The following is a 23,503-nucleotide window of genomic DNA, read 5'->3' on the forward strand; positions in this document are numbered from 1 at the left end:
TCTTTTTTTTCTTTTGCTGCTCACTAACAATTTCTCTTCTTTTGCTGTAACCTCAGCAATTTCTCTTCTGTCTTATTCAGTAACTCCAACTGTATCTCTCTGCTTCTCTTCTCTTCTCTCATTTATTGCATCTCCCTTTAGTTGTGCCTTCCACCAGAAACCTCTACGATCTCATTTATTAATGATCTAAATCATTTTAAGTGCTCCATTCCTACCCTCCTTTATGTAAACAAAATCTCCTCCAGCTTAAAGCATCTACAGTTACCAAATTATTAACACTATTTTTTCGGTACTGCCACTTTTTTTCTTTTTTTTTTAACATTCATCTCATGATTAATATAATCCTCTTATTAAGTGTTATGACTTTCTAATTGTTTTGTCTTGGATTTGCACCTTTGTTGATTTCGTTTCTTTTGAGATAACCCGTAATCTGTTTCCTCTCTAAGAATGAAATGCTTTTCTATGATCCTCCCCAGTCAACCACGCAGAAATTGCAGACTAAAACTTGTTTAATATGAAAAAGCACATACACAGGTTTTAGTATAAACAAGACGCTGGTGTTCACGCCATCCTCGGTTTCTTGATCAAGAAGGTCTCTTATCTCGAGGTTGTGGAAGGAGGTTGTGTTTATAACTATCACGTTACAGCGTTGACTCAGAGACATTTATTTATTTTTTATTCTTATTTTGTTTCCTCGGCCAAGCACAAAGTGACCTTGGTTGTGTAACGCATCGCATATGACGAGGCAGATTATATATGACATATATGAGGTGTAGATTATATATGTTTATGTGTGTGTATATGTATGTATAAATATATATATACATATATATGTCGATGTACTTATATATATACATATATATATATATATATATATATATATATATATATATATATATTTATATATATATATATATATATATATATATATATATATATATATATATATATATATATATATATATATATATATATATATATATATATATATATATTACATAAGCACTTTATACAGGTTCATATTCGCAGGCTCAGCTGGCAAGACGAAGTGATCCAAATAGGATTCTGTTCGAAAAATATTCAACTGTTACGTTAACGGAACGCTGTGGTAGCACAAAAATGTGTGTGACAGTTACAGTCATTTCTGTATTTTACGTCTGTTTTCCGTGACATTTATTTTTGTGCAGATGTATAGGTGTGTGGTTGTCTGAATACTTTTATAATACTTTAGAAGTTCTTACATATGTTTTTAAACACTCTATATTACATATGTATTCCAAATAAATTTTACAACTTGGAAGGAAGAATTATTTTTCAGTACCAGAAATTTCCCCCATCAATCCTGTCACCTCACTTTATTGTATGGTTCCTTTAGGAGAGCATACTGCAGTGTATTGATATTCTGACGAAGCAAAAATTCACTCACAGAACGATAATAAACCCCATTTGTTTCAGCATGGGCGAATCCTTATGGCTCCATGAAAGGTGCCTGGCCCTGCAGCTGGTAAGAAATGACCCTCCGCCATCCCGGCCGCCCAAACATCCCCATCCATCATGTCAGCGCACTCATCAGAGAAGCTCCTCCAAGAGCAGCATCAGCCCCAAACACCGCACAGAACCCAGCAACCCGAGCTGCACATCTCCTACTGCTGCAGCCTCCCCTTCCACGGACAGCGACACACCGACGCCCACCAATGGGGGCTTGCCAACATTGCCTTCTTCGTTCAACAGTAATGGGTCGTCTTCGTCGACTCTCAGCCACCTCAATAAATACCAGGATGGATACCTGCTCTTTCAGGTTTGTTTAAAGACAAACTCAGGGACGAAGATTTGAAGCTAGAGTGAAAGTCAGGATTTCTTCACTTCATTATTTTTGCCTCAGAATATGGGCGTATGTTTATCTAACACTAGACCAGCGAATAGCACGATTTTTTTTGAAGGGCTTTCACTTTATATTCCTTAATTTTGCAGACAATTAATTTCCTTGTGTGACCTTCATGATTTGATACCTATTATATAAAATTTACTGATCACATTCTAACGTCGCTTACCTGAATGCCACAACTTATATCTGAGTAAAGGACAGTACAACTTTGTTCTTTAAAAGTGGTTGAGGATTTCTGGTTTTCTTAACCTTAAACTTTCTGTAATTCTGAATATAACTGGATATAACTGGAAGTGTTCGATGATTTTAAATTCCCTCAAATCTAATATTTTACAGGCGTGGCAAGCAGCAAATACAGTTTGTGTGTGGAATACAGAGTTGATGTTTGCAGTACGTGAAGCCATGTATGTTGGTCTACTAGTTGGCGGAATACTCTTGGTGGGAGGTAGTTCAAAGGTGCTGGCAACCATCACACACGCTTGGTCTAGATCTCTTCTGGTAGCTCCCATTGGTTTTACCCTCGCCATGCTAGGTAGGTTAAGAAACTTGTATCTTTGTTGCAAACGTTCTTCTTTTTTCTGGCAAAGATATTCAATTCTGTGCTGTGTACTTTCTCTGAGCCTGAGCAAGTGAATGGTCTCTTTTCAGGTGAAGTATCAGGCTGTAAGATGACAGCCGTACCCCAAGGACATTTCACTCCTTTAGCAGATGCCCTCTGTTGGGTGATCCACAGGCTAACTGAAGGGGGTGGTACCGCAGATCCCGAAACACTTCATTCCACTCTTAATGCCACATTCCCTTCGCTCACTACCCCAGACTCCACCATCATCCATGCCACCCTTTCCAGCCTCATTCATCAACGCAAGGTCTACCACTCTGGAAGGAGTTATGGCATCGTACAACCTAATACCTACCAGTTAACTCCAATCATCGGTGCTTCTGAAAGTCCCTGTTCTGCTGAATTTCCTTCACACACTTTTCATCGAGGAAGCTCCCATTCCTTATTAGAGCCAGCCAGCCACAGCTCGTCTCTAGGAAGCGCTCACTTGATCGTCAAGGACGGTCTTTGCCATGCAATAGTCCAGACAAACTTGGCTGAACTTATCACTGGTGCTACTTTGCCTACAGATAAAATCATTACTCCAAGACCACACAGTAAGTTATTGGTGGAAATTGCCTTATTTTACCAACTGGAATAGAGTAACGTTGAGTTAGGAACATCGGTTTTCTATCTCTACTTATGTCCTTTCAACGTATTATCATAAATAAGAATTACTTTATCACTAAGATGTCTACTGACTGTTGATCAAGTGAAGTAAAAGAAGATTTATGAATTCTCTGTCTTTTCTGACTAATAGAAGTACATTACATTAAAATGGAAAACATTTCAATTTCCATCATTCAGGGACTTTTATATTTCTTGAAGTGCATAGTATACTCAAAGTTTTTGTTATCAAATAATTTATTTATAGTGAGGTGTAAAAATCAACATAGATATCCCCTGGACAAGTCCATTCGTACAGCTCCAAAACAGATTTCCGTGACCTCTTTTATCTTCCTGTACATGATAAAGATTTCTTTATCAAAAAGGACAAATATGAAAAAGGACATTTTTCTCAAATATGGAAGTAACTGGACATATTGGCCAGATTACTTGTAGGTCAGATATTGCCATTTTGCTAAATCCTTTTTAAAAGTTTTTTTTTTTATCTTATCGTAAAGTGAAGGTCTGGTGCTTTAGAAAGACTGAAGCTCAGCTTTACCTCCAGCTTTCTTTTAATATGTGCATTCAAATTTTTTTCCGACAAGTGAGCTGGCTAATATATTCAAGAGCTTCAAATTTGAGTAGAATGTTGTCTCTTCTATTTCTCCTTTACCATTTTTGGTTAAAGAATCTTCATAATCTGCTCTATGAATAGTAAACACCAAACACTAAAAGTAATTCCTATCACTGCAATGTATCTTCAGGTACCTCACGGGTTCCACATTCCTCATTGGAACGCCAGGCATCTTTGGGAATGCTATCGAGTCGTCGTAATCACGCCCGAACTGCCTCACTTAGACTCTCTCCTACCAAGGTGGCTCAACTCGCGGATGCCTTTGGGGACACGTCCATTTCGAAGACTGTTTGTAACAGCAACGTGTACGAAGCCAACGACATGAGTGATATCACTGTCAAAGGTAATTCGGGTTTCAAGGGACACCTCCCTCACACATTATCTAGTTATAGTAAGCTACAAGTTTCATCTGCATTTGTATATTAAGTGTCTCTTGTCTTCTCTTGTGCTAAGGGTCGGTTGCTTTGACCAGTCTTCTCCAGCTATTCGTATCAAAAGCATCTTTCTCCACTAAACCCTTCTTTTCCAAATCCTCCTTCACCTTGTCACTCCATTTAACCCTTGCCTTCTTCTTGACCTTCTACCCCTACCAGGTTCCACCCAAGCCCTCGTCTCTCCTTCCTCCTCACTTATTCTAACCACATGCCCATACCATCTCAATTTCGACTCTCCTATCTATCAGAAATGTTTCATTTTTCAACCTCCCATGCAGCCAAATCCTCAAAATCCACCTCAGCATTCACATTTTTGTTCGCCCCAGCCTCTGTCTCTTCCTTCTTAATGCCCATATTTCTGAACCATGCTCGTCACTGGTCTGATTACAGGGCAACAGATCTTTTCAGACCAAGTCTCACCTGGGGTTTAGAGTAATTATTATTATTATTATTGAAAGAAGACCCTCATTGAATCTTATTTCGTTGAATAAAATGACAATTTATATGCCGTTGAACTTAAATGGTGTCCTCTCAAACTGGCGTGTCAGTTTCTTTGTGTCAGCAGGTAAATTATAAAGCAGCTGGCAGAAGTTCATTGATTATCGCGACGTTTCAGGATAATAGATGAATGTCAGCCAGCTGATGTATTATTATTAATTATTATTATTATTATTATTATTGCAGTTGAGAGAGGATCAATGCTGACGAAGCTTTTGCGAGTGTCCCCACGACGTCGCTTAGCCTCCTTTTCTGCCCAGTTTCCTCCTCAGGAATGGACTGATCCCAAAGCATCCACTGTCCATCTCCATTCAGTAGCTGTGCAGACTTCGTCCCGTCAAAAAAAGGTTAATTAGCAAAATTACCCTTCGTTTCTTTCATTCAACGTTAGGAATGTTCGTTAGTCAACATTTTTTTTTCTATTTCTTTAATTTGAAATTTATCTGTGAGTGAAAAGGGTATTACTGAAAAGGTAGTTCATCGTAGTTTTGCGCGAAATTTTTATTCTTTCCTGATTTATTTTTATCGAATATTTTTATCCAACTCTGGACATTTTTGTTATCTGCTAATTTCAACTTGTCACCGAGATGTAGTAAAGGCATTAGAACATATTCTGAATAGATGGCGGAAGGTTTAAAGTTAATCTGAACCGCCATAGAATTGGGCACACTAAACTGGCAGAATTCCATATTGGAAGGAACCAGTGCGACATTCCCATATCTACTTGGCGCCTTCTGGTGTGCTGTTCTAAATGTGACCATTTGAAGATGAAATACCATTTACATGATTATTATTATTATTATTATTATTATTATTATTATTATTATTATTATTATTATTATTATTATTATTATTCAGTAGATGAAACCTATTCATATGGAACAAGCCCACAGTGGCCATCGACTTGAAATTCAAGCTTCCAAAGAATTTGGTGTTCATTAGGAAGAATTAAGAGGAATGTAAAGTGAAATATAGAAAGAAGAGATCCCACTTGTAAAAAAGAAACAAAAATAAATTAATAAATAGATAAAAAAAGTATTAAAATGCAAGAATAGTGTTAGGGTAGTAATGCATCGCATTTTCGCTTGAACTTCTAAAGTTCCAATTGTACAAATTACGATAAAGTAGCACTATTCAGCTGAATACTAAAATTACTATCCTGCCACAAAGGAAAACTTCGCTGAAGTCTTTGCATGTGGCAAACTTCTTACGATTACAATCTTTTATTTTTTATTACCTATTTTTATCTGTTTGTTTCATTTAAAAAAATATATACTAATATAATTTTGTAAATGCAATTTCTTTAGTGGAGGGTAACTTTTTAGAAGATACACACGCACACACAACAGCAGTCTTTCTCTCTTGCAGACATTGAAAAATCCCAAATTTTTTTTTTCTTTACTGTTCAATAGCTACATATTATATCTTGTATTTTAATTATATAATATTATTTGCTATCGGTGTCAATATCACCAAAATATTTATGTACTTTTTGTGCTCTTTGCACAATGGCTGGGGTAAATGCAATAATATGTATATCATTTGGAAGCCAATTGGTCTTCAAATTGCATGCAGCAAAATATTGTATATCGCTGTGATACATTCTTTCACAGCAAACAAAGGAATTACCAGTTGCTGACTAACTTTAACTAGTCATTTTTACCTTTTATAGATGTTTTTTTCTTTCTTGAGAACATGCAACGATAAAGTAAAACTATTTGGCTTTGATAATACTGCCAAATTAGTCTCCCAATATGAAAAATAACTAAGCAAACCGATCAGGAACTTTAGTCATAACGGATGTATTTAAAGATTAGAGTCAACCTGAATATTTTCTAATAAAAGCAACATTTTTCAGGACTCCAGTGACCATCTTTGGTCATCATTACCCTCTTGGGCACCAAGATCGTCAACCCTTCCGAGGAGATTACGCCGCCCCCTGTCTTGTACCCCACCGCTGTCTCAGAACTCCAATCCAGAAAATTCGTCATTAATGCAAGCTTCTAGCCACCATGTACTGGGCCCAGAAACTTTCCATTCAATTCCTCACTCATTAGTTCATTCAACACCTCATGTGACGCTCATGCCTCACCCTCACCTGTCATGTAAAGGCTCTCTGGATAGACTGCAGTCGGAGTCATCTCATTATTTCCTGAATGAGACTGCCTTGATGCCTGAGAACTACAGACACATCTCACGGAGCGAGCACAGCTTTGATGGTCAGTACCACTCACTGGATGATAGCCTAAGTGTTGAGTACGGTGCTTATCATCAAAGTGGGAGAATGCTCATCAGAAAACAGGCTACTGAAGGAAGGACTTCCCAACACTCATCGCCTGAGCATCACGCATTTGGGATGAAGCCACACGCAAAGACTTCCAGGAAGCCCCCAACTCAAGGCAAGCGATGCGAAGAAGGTCTGACCAGGAGAAGAGGGGAGATTCATCCCAGAAAGATTGAAGAGAGTATTAAGGGAAAGGAATTAACTTACGTGCATAAACAAAAATTGCAGATGGGCGCTAAAGAAAGGCATCATAGAATTCATGAGAGTTGTTGCAAACATAGGGTTAGTGAAAAAGATAAGAAAGATGATCAGATACATAGAGTTAGTGAGAAAGATAAGAAAGATGATCAAATACATAGATTTATTGAGAAAGATAAGAAAGATGATCAGATACATAGATTTAGTGAGAAAGATAAGAGAGATGATCAGATACATAGATTTAGCGAGAAAGATAAGAGAGATGATCAGATACAAAGATTCAGTGAGAAAGATAAGAGAGATGATCAGATACATAGATTTAGCGAGAAAGATAAGAAAGATGATCAGATACATAGATTTAGCGAGAAAGATAAGAGAGATGATCAGATACATAGATTTAGCGAGAAAGATAAGAGAGATGATCAGATACAAGGCGATGAAAGGTTACAAGTAACAGATTATGATGAAACCCCTGTTCGCGATCTACCAAATGGGTCCAGTGTGGATAAACATCCACATAATATTGAGTTACAAGTTTCAGAGAACTGCGAAGAGAGTGAAAATGGTGAGAAGTATGAATCACCCAAGCCTCTGAAGAAAGACGTGACCGCTAGTCGTACAGGAGAGCAAGGTATGTCGGATGTCCCGACTGGCAGTTGCCTCCAGGAAGACAATAAACGGTATTGTCGCTCATCCTTGCAACTGGATTTGACAACTCTTCACATGAACAATTCCAAGAAAATAATCTCCTCCCCACATCGGCCAGAAGGACTGAAGAATAACATGCTACATGATGGCAAGGGAGTGAACGATATTTCTAAGGGGTCTAGTCATGATGTAAATAATCGGAATTTGGGTTATCGTGATATTGACAAATGCCATAAACAACCGTGTAGCCAGACACTGGACGAAGCTCACCAGGTCAGTGAACCAGCACTGAACGTTCTCGCAGCTCCGGAAGAAGAAGGGCAACGCCAAAATCAGGTCAGCAAAGACGAACCACCGAAGAGCAAAACAAAGACACACAGGTCACCCAAAAAGAAGTTAGTGACGAGTGCGCTTAAGGATCCAAACATTATGGCAGAGGATAAACGTGAAGTGTCGCCGAAGGCCATTGATAATATCAGTCCAGATGATTCCAACGTGAATGCCAAAAAAGTCAGCCCAGATGCTGATGTTGCTTCTATTAATACTTATCCGAGTCTTTCCGAGTTGAACCTGAACTTCAGTTCCCTGGCTGCTCAAAAGATTTTGCACGGCGTGAGTCACAACAGCATCGACACTTTAGTTGAAGTGAATTTGGCAGCAGAAAAACGAAAAATCAATGTGAAGCGACCGGAAGCTGTCACAAACACTGACTTTGGGTTTTTGTAAAAATACAGCGTCACAGTGATAAACAGATTTACTTCCTTTCTTATAAAGTTTTGCCTTAGGAAAACGGGACATGTTATCGACTTTGTTCAAAATCAATTATTCTTTGCATGATGCAAAGGGAGATATCAGCAACATTGCCCTGTGTATCTTTGAGATTTCTACATGCATTGTTTTATGTGGATATTATTTTTAAACTGTTATACTGAGTTTTACATAACTAGCTCAGAAATCATTTTCGTTGCAATGCTTGTCTGAGATATCACTCCTTATTATTGACTTTTATCAAAAGAATCAGCAGTTTCTTCAACATTACTATGTAATACACCGTCCATCTGCAACTGAAACTAGCAGTGAACTCAACAATATGTCCAGTATATGAAGGTTTTGGAAATGTCTTGACTTGTAACAGATACACTCAGGGGAGATTACAATATTTCTGTAATTTTACTGCGTGTATTCAGAGTAAAAGATTCGTTCATTTCCATTCAGAAGATTAATTATTGCTCGATTTTTTAGCAGATACACACTTTACAGGGAAATGAACAGGAATCAAACATGAAATCTCAGAAGCTTGTAAAAAATTAAGCCAAAGAACTACACGGGAAATAAGCACTTCTTTTCTAACTGGATTTTCTTGAAATTTGCTGAATGCGTAACTTCAGTCTCATTTCAGGTAATTTAACATTGATCTTCTATTTTTTTACCAATGCCTGCAGTTTCCTGTTTAAGTAAAAGTGGTCGTATTTTAACTAAAAGTATTTGGCACCTTCAATCATTCTTAGCATCATTTATGAATCTGAATGTATCTTAGCTTATGAATCACCATTCGAGGAAACACCTAAAGCCTGATACCCTGCGTTTTTGTGATTCTTTTGAGGAAAAGCCTTCTGAGCTCTGACTGACCATAAACAAAGTCATTGAGAGCTACCAAAGATGAAAAGCAAGATCAGTGGCAGCATCCCCTAACATACTGCAACAATTAGCCTAAGAGCAGCAAAGACCACATCACTGATTCTAGGCGTTAAACAACCAGTGCTGTCTGTCTCCCCTTTCAGATATATGTATACTCTCTCCAGTAGGTTTTTATAATTTGGGTGCAACACCAAATATTCTTGAAGACCAACAAAAGCAAATGGAAATCCACGTAATGTGAAAATAAAAGTAAAATTGAGCAGCTCACACCAAGTATTCACAGAACTCAACACAGGTCATTTAAATCATTACTGAAGATAAGATGCACAGTGAAGGAGTAGGATAACAGGTATTTAGAAGTCTCTCGGTTTCCTGGTACGAAATCTAGCTACTTACAATGTTGGAACATGTTGTGGACATGTCGTTATTGTGAGCCACAGATGTAGTGGATTGTCTACGTGTGCTATGGTCAAGAGGAAGAACTACAGAGACAATACTGAACTTACAACCTGTGTGCCTAGGACAGAATGTGGGTTATATTTTTGACAGAAAAGCAACACAGCATAAAATATTAAGGGAAGAAAGGAAAAACTCTGGCTAAGAATAAGAACAGGACAGAGTAACAAAGTAACCAGAGAATGCAATTGACTTATTGCATACAGCAAAGAGGGATGTGATGATTGTTGAGGTTCCTGGATGAGTATTGTTGTTCTTATGCTGTTAAAAGAAATGTTCAGGCAAATGCTGATTTTCAGCTTGTTACATATGGAGGCTTCTTTTTTTCTCCATAACATAATGTTGAGAAGCATATAGAGTGAAAACTTGTTAGCTAAAAGAATTAGCCTGGTAAGCTTCTGAGATTCTTAAATGAACTCGAGATCTGATTAGCAAGCTATTGCAGGTAAAAATCAAACAAATAATATGGAACTAGGAAAGGAGAAAGTTAGTTAAATGCAAAAATAAAATGACTTTTCAAATCACAGGATGATGAATGTTTTCCACGAATTCCCTATAAAACAAATAGGGCAAAAAAATGAATAATCCTTATGTAAGTGTGATTGTCACAATTCTGTCATATTTCAGTAGACAAAATTAACTGTTGGTCTTTTCCGGATACGACGAGATGAGAGATAAACAAATGTCATTGTTATTCTAAATTGATCCTTTTTAAAAGATCCCAAAGAACATGACAGCAGAACAACACGTTTGAGGTGACAAAAATATTTTGTATTTAAAAGGATATGTTTTCTAATAAACTGTTATATGAAATGTAGTTATGAAAATGTTATTACTCAAGGTTATTTGGAGTTATTTTAGCTCTCCCAAGATTTAGAATTTCTTTGAGTGCCTTTGATTGGGAAATCTACAAATGAGAACTTTTGTTTTTTAGGACACGCCTACAATGACAGGCAGGGACGATGTTCTCTACATTCTGGAATCTAAGTAATGAATGGCTGAGAGCGCCCCAGTGCTTGGCCTGACAGCCTAAATTTTATAAGAACTAATAACATAAATACATTCTAGAGCCAAGACATGATGGTAAACGTCTTGCAAGTCATCCTGAACATGGAATGTACACTGAATATTGACTGGTTTTTAGTGGTTGGTAATCAAGAAAGGTTTTTGGCTTTAAAAGTGTCCATAATTTAAATAAACCAAAACGGCACTGGCTTGTACAAACTTAATCAGTTCAGTTGATTTATGGTACTACCGTATACACCTAGCTCATATGATGGAATGTGTATAAAGTATGGTTATTTTATCTTGCCATATTTTTCAGGACGAAAATTCTTTATTCTTGTATATACATTATGTAATGATAATGTTCCTAAGTACATGAATACATGCAACAGTTGAAGTACAAATTGACACTTCTTTGTGAAATGCTTATATTGTATTAACGTAGGCTAGTTCATGTACATATTTGCAAAGTCCATTTGCAGCTGGTATCCTTAAACACAAGTTACGTCAGTGCATCAAATTTATGTGCCAATGTTTTGTGCGTAATGTTATAACACTTATGCATATGACCTCAATATCATGTTGGAAGTGTATTTCCTATGGTACTGGTCATATTCGTTATTAGAGAATCTAGTATACTTATCAATTAGGTGATTTAAAAGTTTGTTACTCATAACAGTTTGTAAATAAATATTTTCCAAAACGAAATTTGTATAAAAGAAATTTTCTTCTTTTATGATATGCTTGGTGCTTTATAGAATTCGTTTTAAGACAAGATAAACTAAATGTAAGGTGATTTTTCATTTTTCCCTATTTTACAAATATTTCTTTTAGGCGTCGATTACCTGTTTTTGCTCTGACGCCAGCCTGATATAAACCAGCCAATCAGTGAACCCTCTCTTTGGAACGTGACAATGAACTTATTTAAAGAGCCAAGGAATCCTACGATAGTAGATCCTTTCTTAAAAATATTTTGGTATTTTCCAATATCTCCACAGCACAGGTTTGGTTTAAAAGCAAATAATCTTCGGAAAGTATCTGAAAAATTTATTCTGTATCGAAGGTCTGTTTATGGTAAAGTTACAGACTGTTGCACCGTGCTATGAGCTCAGACCCTGAAATTCCAGAATTTGGTGCCAGTATGAATTATCTTGATTTTATAACTGACGCATGCTGATCCAGTTACTTATTTTAAATGAAACGCGCTTCAATCTAAACTTGCAACTAAAAATTGTGTCAATTTAGCCGGCTCTTATAAAAGCTTATAATCACGAGTTACAGTGTAAGTCTGGCAATAATTACCCAGCTGAATCCACTCTTATCCACATACTGACGCCTGGACTAGAGATTTCAGTGTTTACTAAAAACAAAACAAAAAAAAAGTCTCCATCCGCAGTGAGTTTAATGACGCCTTTGCCCTGTTTGTTAGTCATGAGACTGAGTACGTACTGTACACTTTAGCACACCATAATCTTGATATTTCTCTCTCTTTCATTCTCTCCTGTATTTTTCAATGCCTCTTCTCTAAGGTGCAGTAATACTCTATTTGTTCTATGATACTTACAAGGCAAACCTTTCTATTTCTTTACACAAAACTGGCGGATCTAAAGTAACCACCTGAAAGCGGAAGTTCTATTTATAGGTAAGTAGAAGGCTAGACGCATAGACGAACTGATGGGGAGATGGTAAGAGAGTGAACAAGGGAAAGAGAGTGGACACTTCTGAAGGATACAAATTAAGAAAATGTTGACGAGAGGGTCACTGACTCGGCGAAAAAGTTGGTCTGAGATAAGAGAGAGAGAGAGAGAGAGAGAATGATAATTAGATATTTATTTCCTACTTTTAATTTCTCTGCCTATCAAAATATCACAGAGAATTTTTAAATTTTATAAAGAAATGTCGCAAAACTATCCAGAGTATCGGTATAATTTTTTTACGTGATAATGGGCTAATATTTTAGACAAACTGAAAATAAAGCAAGAACCACCTGACCATAGTGAACAGTTATTCTATCTTGTGTTTTGTATCTCTCCCTCTCTCTCTCTCATGAATCCTTCATGTGTCGTAAGTGTTTGACTGCAAAGCTGACGTATTAGGTAAGCATTTAGATGTTTGTCTTTTAAATAAATTTATTCTCCTTTTTTTCGTTTGTGGCTGAAAAAAAAAAAACGATCATATGAAGAAAGCTTATTACTTTAATTTTTCCAACTCGAGGGTCTCTCTCTCTCTCTCTACTGACCCATTTCAACGAATTTCCAGTGACGCAGAAAGTTTGATTATTCTTCTGTTTGGTAAATAGCAGCTTCTATAAAGGAACATTTTCCGACCACGTTAGGTTTTACAAATACTCTATAAATCAGTATTACATTGCACTAGTTAACCCCTTGAAAGCGATTAATACAAATTAATATTTTTAAGTTTTTACATTGTCACATTTTATAGATATTCATCATAATTGATATTCTTTGACTACCGAAGTTTTAGTGTTGAATCAATAGTCTTATCAAGATACAAAATACAACAGAAATAGAAACATTAGGAAATATAACAGCCGAGATGAAAAACCAGAAATATATATATATATATATATATATATATATATATATATATATATATATATATATATATATATATATATATATACATACATATGGTAATGCGTAATAACGTGCAACGTAAAGGTCGACCCAGAAAAAGAAGGACAAAGGAAGCTGTCACTGGGCAGATGTAATCGCTTACTGAATTCAAGACATAGAAAGAAATGTTATCTGTGGATTTAATTGTGAAGCAGCGGGTAAGCATGAGGAAGATTAGGTTACGATGGCCGGGGGGACACGAGGGCTCTGAACTTCAAAGAAGCTGGGGCAAGAAGAGTGGGAAGATATTATTATAAGTGATGAATGCGACTCTGTTGGGGAAAGTGAATGCCAGATATTGTTTTATTAACGAATTTAATAACCAATTAATTTATGTTATAGCGTAAATTTTCCTTCTTGGCTAATTTTGTGTTGTTTCTGAACCCATTCACATGAAAACAGATATAACTTGAAGAGCCATAAGTAAACCACTACCCTATGAATAAAAATCAAGTGATACCCGGCAGTAGCCAGCAGTCACTTTTCTCCCCGCTTGTGGCGGGATTCTTACATTCGTCTCCCACTCCACAAAATGTCACATTCGAACTTAGAGGACGCAAGGCTAAGCATAATACTGGTTGCTCTTTATAGGTGCTTGAGAGTGAAATTGTCACCGTTGTTGTTTTTACCGTTGCTTAAAGGACCAGGTTTATCCCTGACACGAGCCTTTTTGTAGGTGAGTAAAGTGACAGTGAAACTGTCATTCACTGTCTTTTCTCTAAATATGTTCTCAAGTTGATTATAAAGTTCGTGCGCATTCGATATACTCTCTGTAAACGCGTAGATTAATTTAGGTTTTCATTAGGTCTATATAAATGAGCCCACGCACAAACTCTCGAGTATTCTCAGAATTGCAAGAAAGCCTTAATTTCTTTGCAGCAAGTGCATTTCTGACTGAAGCTTCAAGATTTTAAAGAACACACACACACACACATACAGAGAGAGAGAGAATTATTACATACCTCCAGATTTAAGGGTGGATGACCTCTCTTACATGTATTGGGTATGATGCTTTTTGTTTCGTTAGTCTAACGATTTCTTACGTTATTCCACTTTAATCACAAAGGTACTGATTTATGCTTTGGAACTGACTTTAGTGCTTGAACCAAGAATGATCGACTATCCACTATATGTGTGTGTGTGTGTGTGTGTGTGTGTGTGTGTGTGTGTGTGTGTGTGTGTAATCTAGCAAAATATTTTTTCTTAGAGTTCAAGTTCCTTGTATGAAGTTTATCTTTATTGTGAAAACTAAAAACTGTGACGACAGTGATAATCTGGGCAAATTATAAAATGCACTCTCTGTTTTGGATGATGAGTGCTAGACTAAAAATGGCACTGACGAAGTTTTCACTACACAAGCGCGTAAGCTGACAAGATCTCACCAAACATCATAACACAAATAAATGAATAAACTTTAAAGTTAACGCATTTAATGATAAACCACGTTAAAACTCTAAACTTAGTGTATCTAACGATAAACTAAGTTTAGACTTTTACTCAGAAAATTGCTTTTTCCAGTGAATGAAAATCTATGATGGAGCCGAGATCACAAATATTGTCTACAAAACATAGACCAACATGACTGTTCGTTAGTTGCTATGTATGTCCGTTTATAATTCATTTTCGAATGACATCCTCACCGAGATTGTCTCTTAATGATTGCCCACTTCCTATATGATAATATAGTTAATGACATAATTGTTTCAGGGGAGAATCCTTGCCACAAAATATGAATTGGACGTTTCTGATAGTCATCCTCGTAGTGACATCATCTACCGTACAGATACATACTCTGAAGAGCCACAGCAGCCAGAACTCTTCCGTTACGGTCAGAAAAATCAGAGAACCCAAAAACCTTGCGGCATTGACGAAGTGGGAGCTCCAGACGATAAAACAACTTCAAAAAATTAATAAGCTGATACGTAACTTGAAGTCCGAAAATGGTGGATGTTCTAAAGGTGAAGAGCATTGCATTTTTCTATCTTGACCCTGGTTAGACTTTTTGTTGAGTCTCTTTTTTATTGATATTGTACACTTATCCCCTTTTTTTACGTGTTGACTTGATTCTATTCCTCTTATAACAGATTCCAGCCTGGTATTTTTCTCTTTCAAGTGAATCATGTGTTTGATGAAAGGTCTTCTTCCTCAACTTCCTCAGGTGTCAATACCCGAAAGTACTGCCAACTCCACTGGCTACCAGATACGCTGCTGCGCTTGTCGGTTCGCATAGACAGCAAGAATAATGAAATTCAACTGCAGACTGAGGGCGAGAAAGAGATCCACGAAAAGCACCTCATGATCAACAAGTTAATAGAAAATATGGTCTCTGTTACGGACTGCTCTAAAGGCAAGTAACCTCTTCTGCGTTTGCGTTTTCTGTGAAAGGTAGGCAGATTGATCCTAATCACTAGATTTATTTTCTGAAAAATACGAGGTCATCAAGGCTTTGGTTAGATGACTAGAAGTCTTTTTGGGGTATATTTTGTATTCTGCAGAAAACTTAACCATCAAAGACAATGACGTTAAATATATCGGGGATTGACCTGCGTCGGATTTTTTTTTTCTCGCCGTAGCTTTCTAAGGTATAGTATGGCGATTATTTCCATTTAACAACAGAATTGCCCACCTAAATTCACTTTGACAGAGTATCAGCAAACCAACGGATAGATTTCTTCATAAAGTACTATTTTTTCCACTCACTGTAATGCATGCCTGCAAGTTTCCTTAGGCAAATGTATAATGAGTCCAGGGGTCCATACTAGGTCTCTGTTACCACACTTAGGCATGGGCCTGTGTGGCATAAACCAGCAAAATGTAAGCTAAGAAACCCAACAACCAAAAATTCACGTAAAGACAAACCTTTACCTCCGCTGGACGTACAACTTGAATGTTGTTCGACCTGTCGTGTATCTTCTGAAGTCTGCTCAACAAAAACAACAAAAAGCTCACATGATGAACTCACTTCTCCCCACTTATCAACTTTTTGTTTTGTTTTAGAGATCAGGGCGTTAGCCCAGGTGAAACTCTACATTATGTGAAATCTATGGTAGCTTAAAACAACCAAACTCTGTTTGAGAGTTTAGGTTATATAACCTTACGATTTTCTATTATTCTTTAAGAAATTAATTTAAAATAACTTTTCATTGTTTACAATACTGTGGAAATTTTTATAATTATCGTATCTGTAACGAATGCCATTCAACCCTAGACTAACCCAATGTCCAGTCTTTATGAATGTCTTGCTGCCATTTAAAGAATTCCTATTTGACTACAGGATTCCTTTCTCGTACAGTATCTCCGTAGGGGGGACGGCATTACCTATTGTAGCGCACTGTAGGCATTACTAGAGGTTCCTTACAGCGTCCCTTCGGCCTCTAGCTGCAACATCCATTCATATTCTCTTTCTTCCATCTTACTTTCCATTTCCACCCTCTCCTGACAATTGTTTCATAACGCAATTGCGATTTTTTTCCATGTTGCGCCTTTGAAATCTTTTTACGCTCAGTTTCCCTTTCAGTGCTGAATGGCCTCAAAGATTCTAGCGCTAGGCCTTTGGCCTAAATTTTACATTACATTCCATCCCTTTCTCTTATCACATGTCTTAGGCAGTAGCCTTCATTTAGCGTACAAAAACATTCTGCTGTAAACCTTTATATAGAATGTTATTGTGACAATTTATTATTATTATTTAACTGTAACTGGTGCTAAAGGAAAAATTCAACACTGAACAAGCCAAGTCATACATATGGATTTCAATTCAATGTTTGTTGTGCTTTTATCGCGGTGTTCTTTCATAACTTATTAAAAATATATATTTGAGAGAGAGAGAGAGAGAGAGAGAGAGAGAGAGAGAGAGAGAGAGAGAGAGAGAGAGAGAGAGAGAGACCTAATAACGAATAGGTTCAGGTTCGCATAGAATGTCGAAAACAGACTATGCTACATATATTCTTTCTTCAATGTATTACTTTGTGCATTATTTTTTTCCGAATGACAGCATGGCGAGAAGTAGGGGGACATCACGAAAAGCACACTTAATGACACACTTCAGCATATTTACATAATGCAGTAGTGTATACATACTCCCACTGTTCAGCAGATAATGATGATTATGATTATTATTATTATATTATTATTCAGAAGATGAACCCTATTCGTATGGAACATGGCCACAGGGGGCATTGACTTGAAATTCAAGCTTCCAAAGAATATGGTGTTCATTAGAAAGAAGTAACAGAAGGTAATGGGAAATACAGAAAGAGGTCACTTATTTAATGAAGAAAAAATTAAAAAATTAATAAATGAATAAATAAAAGTTATTAAAATACAAGGAGAAGTGTTTAGGGTAGCAATGATGGCAAACAATGTTTTTTTAGTTACAGGATATCTTTTCAGTGTATTCTGCTTCCTCATATATCCACAGGACTTCACATTAACTTGTATATTACTGGGTTAAATTAGTATACAATGGCAAATCTGTGCATAAATATCCCATAATCATCTCGAATATCTGAGATATGTGATGATTATTTTTTATTTTTATTTTCATTCGTCTGCAATCAAACAAAATGCAACCGACCAGACAAGGAAGAAAAAAAGAAGGAAGAAGAGCGCAAGAAAGACCTGAGCAAATCAAGCAAAAGTCCAGACAAAAAAAAGAAAGGTGGAGAGGCAAAAGCTAAAGGAGAGGCACAAGCTAAAGATGATAAAAAGAAAGCGAAGGAGAAGACCACCGAGATTGAAGAGAAGAAAAAGGAGAGCAAGGAAGCGGGAGTTCCCGAGGGACAAACTGATGCCGAGGACAAAGTTACTCCACCTGACGTTTTAAAGGAGACTCCTGGCTCAGGCTCAGGGGCCGGTGACTTAGACGGGAAGGAGGGTACCGGTGCTGGGGAAACAGAGGGAGAAGCCAGTAGTGAGAAGCCTGTCACAGAAACTGGTACTGGAGAAGAGGAGAAAGAAACTCGTGACGGAGATCCTGCCGGAGAAACTGGTGATGAAGACACGGAGGAAACAGAGGACGTCAAAGAAGAGGAAAAGACGAGTGGGTGTGATTATTCGAATTTTGGAGAGTCCCACACCATGTTGCTACCGCCCAGTGGCTGCCAAATTCGTAAGACAGGTTTGGACGAAGGAGACAAAGAAGAAATTCTTAGACTTCACAATACTCTAAGAGCAAAGGTAAAACTGTCAGGTTTCGTCTTCTTGCCATACTCTTCCTTAGGGTTTATTCCCGACTCGGGTCTAATTTTCCCGTTGACTTTTGACCTATTAATAATTTACTCCAAGGTGTAAAAATTTGAAATTTTACACAAAACCTGAACCGCTGCATTATTTTTCTAGTTAAGACAACTTTACATTTTATAAACTGCAGTTTAACAAAGTAAGACTTTTTTTTTAATGCCTAATTCATAGTATCCATTTTTATGCAATAATCTGACTGATTTTCAGTTATGGTTTAGAGGGCGACATTAGAAATCACAATTTTTATACATGATAAATTTATGTTAATCTGTTACATAGCATTTCTCTTGTGCATTTCCTAATTCCACTCCTTTAATCTTTCTGCAATCCATATTATCAAAAAACAGAAGCCGAGGAAGCTGCCTACTTAAGCGCTCCTCCTCTCTCCTTATAGAAATTGATTAATAATGATTGGAACGTGAAGAAAGTAATAGTTGGTTTGAATATCCATTTGGATTTTAAGTGTACGCTCTTGAAAATGTATGATTGTAGTATAAGACTAAGGGTTACGTACTTGAAAATGCATGATTATTATTATTACTATATTATTAAAATAGTTTAACCAGACCACTGAGCTGACTATCAGCTCTCATAGGGCTGGCCCGAAGGACTAGGATGAAATGACAAGTCTAGGCTAGAAGCCTAGCACTGGGACCTAATAGGTCACTCGTCAATGATGAATGAACGAAAATGAAAATGAAATTAAAAGCTGTAAAAAGGCATACGTTTTCATACTGGAACACAATCACACAATAAATACATTTAAACTCATGCTTCCATATATACTCACTAAAAAGGTATATTAAAATTCAAAATAAATTAAGTAAAATCATAAAATTTACTTGTTTTAAAATTCGTTATACTGACTGATTGATTTTTTTTATATTTTACCAACTAACTGGCAGCTTCTCATGAACATTAAAATGGGCACTGTTGAGAATGTTGAAGATTCTGACAAAATTTCTTCTATCGGTCTATTTCCAAAATTTGATAATCGCTGCAGGTTATATTTTGAACATTCACACAGTATATGCCTAACTGTTATCAACACATTGCAATCTGGGCATTTGGGAAGAGGGCCACATGGACTGTTCATTAAGTGTCCATGTGTCAAACGAGTATGGCCTGTTCGAAGACGCGTCAGAATTACTTGTGCGTGTCTCCCTCTCTGATATGACGAACTCCATTTTCGAACACTGGATTCTATGTTTTCATTTACTATTTTCAGGCTCTTCGTTCCATATTTTTTTACAATTACTGTTTTTATATATCTTGTATAGTCACTAATAGGGATGTCTACACTTGCTCTTGTCATAAGGACTGCTTCTTTAGCTGCTTTATCAGCCTGAAAATGCATGATTGTAGCATAGGTTTAAAGGTTACGTACTTAATGCATGATTGTAGCACAGGTTTAAGGGTTACGTACTTGAAAATGCATGATTGTAGCATAGGTTTAAAGGTTACGTACTTGACAATGCATGATTGTAGCACAGGTTTAAGGGTTACGTACTTGAAAATGCATGATTGCAGCTTATGTTTAAGGGTTACGTACTTGAAAATGCATGACTGTAGCACAGGTTTAAGGGCTACTTACTTGAAAATGCATGCTCGTCGCATAGGTCTAGCGGAGCCTAGAAGCCTCCGTCAACTATTCTTTGCCGAGACGTCCCCTTTTATTCTCTCTGTCCCTCTCTCTCTTTGTAAGAAGCCTGAATTAAACTGGGCTTTTCATCCTCCCCAGGTTGCTCGGGGGGAGGAGACTGAAGGTAATCCCGGCCCTCAGCCTCCCGCTTCCAATATGAGGGAACTTGTCTGGAATGATCAGCTGGCTGAAGTTGCAGAGGTGCGTAAAAAGAGACGCTTTGGTGGAATGGATCTTCAGAAGAAAATTGGGAAGAGTTGTCAAGAACTTTTTATCAAGTATCTAGAAGTATCAGCTCCTGTTGCCTTTAGCATTATCATCAATGTTTTAATTATTTTAGTTTCGTATTTTTAGGACAACGGAGCAACTAATTCACATTCATAGAGGTAAAATAAAATCTTCCGTCACTTCACTTTTTTTTTAACAAGAAGTAAAACTGATACAAATTAGTACACGAAAGAGACTTTTTAGTATTCTTAAAAAAATAAACATTCCTTTTGGTGTTAAAAAAAAGTGCCTGTAGCCATTCTTATTTTTAGATATCCTCTTCATATGACAGACGTTTCTACCTTCATTTTTCTTCTTCTCTCTCCTAGGCGTGGGCAAAGCAATGCAAACAAGGGCATGACCAAACAGCAGACAGAAAAATATGCTCTGGAAAATACTTCGTGGGACAAAACCTCCACTTCTACTATGGCCCTTCCCCTGTTGTTGTGAGTATTAGTCTGGTAGTTGGTTTTCTCCTCTTTCAGACAGACAGAGAGAGAGACACACGCACACAGACGTGCAAGGCCTCTCTCCCCCTCTCCTTGCCACTTCTGTTTTATATACTCTTTTCTGTAGCTCATTACCACCCATCCTCTCCACATGACCGAACCTTCTCAAGTGAAACTTTGAACCCTCCCTTCACCTTTGCTAACCTTTTTTTTACCACCTCTATGCATCCCCGCATTTATGACTTTACCAATCTTCTCATGACGTATGTACTGCACACACAGTTTCTCTCAACAGCTTGAGTCCTTTCATACACTCCTACCTTGGCTTCCATAGACAATTCAAGTCTCAAATAAATCAAAAACTTTATAATCAATGCTCTGTCTTACTGTTTTCAGTTTACCCTCATAAATTTACTCTGGCTCACAGTTACTCTCAACTTTCTCCTCTTTTGAACTTTTCTATATATATATATATATATATATATATATATATATATATATATATATATATATATATATATATATATATATATATATATATATATATATATATATATATATATATATATATATATATATATATATATATATATATATATATATATAATATCTTGATACTATCCATTTTTGTTACTTCACACATCCACCTGAGCATTTTCATCTCTACCGCATCCAATGTGTTCTCTTGCACTCTCTTTACCGGCCATGTTTCTGCTCCACACATCAAAGCTGGTCTCAGTAATGTCTTTTACACTCTTCCTTTAACATTTATGTTGATTCTGCGGTCGCACAAGACACCTGACATCTTTCTCCAATTTTTCCATCCAGCCTGCACTCTGTGTGTTATTTCTACATCCAAATTTCCATCATCAGCCGCTGTTGCACCAAAATACGTGAATTTTTCTACTCGGTTCAACCTTGACCCTTCCATATTAATCTCGGAGTCTTGATCTTCGTTTAAACTCAGGTATTCGGTCTTCTTCCTACTGATCTTTAATCCTCTGCCTTCCAGTACCATCCTCCATTGCTCTAGTTGTGACTCCACTAGACCTCTGTTGGTGCTGCACAACACGACGTCATCAGCAAACGACATGCACCAGGGGGATTGATCTTTTATTCCTTGAGATAGCACATCCATTATCAGGTCAAAAAGATATGGACTTAAAGCAGATTACTGATGTAAACCAACTCTTGCTGGTATCCATTCAGTTAACCCAACACTGCTTCTAACCTGCGTTTTTGCTCCTTCCTGTCTCTCTCTCTCTCTCTCTCTCTCTCTCTCTCTCTCTCTCTCTCTCTCTCTCTCTCTCTCTATACATATATATCTCTATACATATATATATGTATGTGTATAAAATGAGTTGTGGATGGAGTGTGGAATGGCTGGTTGACGTCCACAGATGATGCCATGCTGAATGGGGGGTTGTGAAGAAATGCTGATTCTGTAGTATCTTTTCACAATCCCCATTCAGCATGGTATCATTTGTGGACATCAACCAGCCATTCCACACTCCATCCACAACTCATTTTCTTAACCCATATATATATATATATATATATATATATATATATATATATATATATATATATATATATATATATATATATATATTTTTTATATATATATATAAAAAAATATATAATTTTTTTTTAATATGGATAAAAAAACTGAAATATATGAGGGGATTCTTTGGCTAACTCTCCTTTATGGTAACAATGGGATGTTGCATATGGAGTAAGAACTGGAAGTGGGGTAAATGAACAGATACCACGAAGAGATGATAAAAAGTTAATTCAAGTGACGTGGATCAGTTTCAGTGTTTTGTTCAAGTGTCAGGAAACCTGGAAAAATGGAGAGCGCTAGCTTGGTGACGAGAATGTAAGTTTTGGTAGGAAAGCGAAGGTTAGGTGAGGTTACGTTAGGACCCTCTATAGTACCTATACTGAAGAGCGAAGGGGTGCAAGATAAGAGGTAAGTGGCAAATTGTATTATCATATTGTTAGGAAGGCACCTTCACCAGTAGCTTCTCCTTAATGCACTACTGGTGTTGTTTCTGTGCATGAGCGGCTACTTTTCTTGCATTTGGCCTTTGCCAGGCTTCCTAAAACATTTTTTTTTTTTTGACAGGACTGGGAGAATGCAGTCAACGCATGGTACAAGGAAGTGGCAGATCTGCCAAATGAAATTGCTGGATCTTATCGGTCACTGCTGCCCATCAAAATTGGACATTACACTCAGGTACCTTATGAGTCTCTTTTGCTTGCTGTGGAATTTCTGTATCACTTCTAGGGAATGATAGACAAACATAATGGTATATATTGAAAGCAGAGTGAAGTAAAAGCAAGTTTAGTTGAAATGCTATTGCACGATAAAAGATAACATT

The 23,503-nt window shown here is 36.9% G+C and overlaps 3 protein-coding genes across 4 annotated transcripts in view; 2 read left to right on the forward strand and 1 right to left on the reverse strand.

The window, feature by feature from the left end:
* knockout (Stork-head domain-containing protein knockout) overlaps positions 1-11,675 on the forward strand; it is a 30,911-nt gene extending 19,236 nt beyond the window's left edge. Inside the window, exons 2-7 of the mRNA XM_067087737.1 lie at positions 1,456-1,798; positions 2,222-2,417; positions 2,534-3,040; positions 3,854-4,066; positions 4,842-5,002; positions 6,514-11,675. Coding sequence (XP_066943838.1) covers positions 1,456-1,798; positions 2,222-2,417; positions 2,534-3,040; positions 3,854-4,066; positions 4,842-5,002; positions 6,514-8,511 — 3,418 coding nt within the window. The 3' untranslated portion in view covers positions 8,512-11,675. The remainder of the gene's footprint in view (positions 1-1,455; positions 1,799-2,221; positions 2,418-2,533; positions 3,041-3,853; positions 4,067-4,841; positions 5,003-6,513) is intronic.
* Positions 1-23,503, reverse strand: part of LOC136836389 (endoplasmic reticulum junction formation protein lunapark-A-like) — a 209,044-nt gene that overhangs the window by 128,936 nt on the left and 56,605 nt on the right. The window lies entirely within an intron of this gene.
* The window catches only part of LOC136829339 (uncharacterized), an 11,702-nt gene continuing 2,198 nt past the window's right edge, over positions 14,000-23,503 (forward strand). Inside the window, exons 1-7 of one of the 2 annotated variants that reach the window (XM_067087750.1) lie at positions 14,000-14,196; positions 15,228-15,478; positions 15,679-15,867; positions 18,100-18,698; positions 20,503-20,604; positions 21,000-21,116; positions 23,248-23,358. In XM_067087750.1, the coding sequence (XP_066943851.1) occupies positions 15,250-15,478; positions 15,679-15,867; positions 18,100-18,698; positions 20,503-20,604; positions 21,000-21,116; positions 23,248-23,358 (1,347 nt within the window). In that variant the 5' untranslated portion in view covers positions 14,000-14,196; positions 15,228-15,249. Of the gene's footprint in view, positions 14,197-15,227; positions 15,479-15,678; positions 15,868-18,099; positions 18,699-20,502; positions 20,790-20,999; positions 21,117-23,247; positions 23,359-23,503 lie in introns of both variants that reach the window. The other variant, XR_010850357.1, reaches the window with a different exon arrangement.

The sequence above is a fragment of the Macrobrachium rosenbergii genome, chromosome 4, assembly GCF_040412425.1.
Source record: "Macrobrachium rosenbergii isolate ZJJX-2024 chromosome 4, ASM4041242v1, whole genome shotgun sequence".
Taxonomy (NCBI): Eukaryota; Metazoa; Arthropoda; class Malacostraca; order Decapoda; family Palaemonidae; genus Macrobrachium; species Macrobrachium rosenbergii.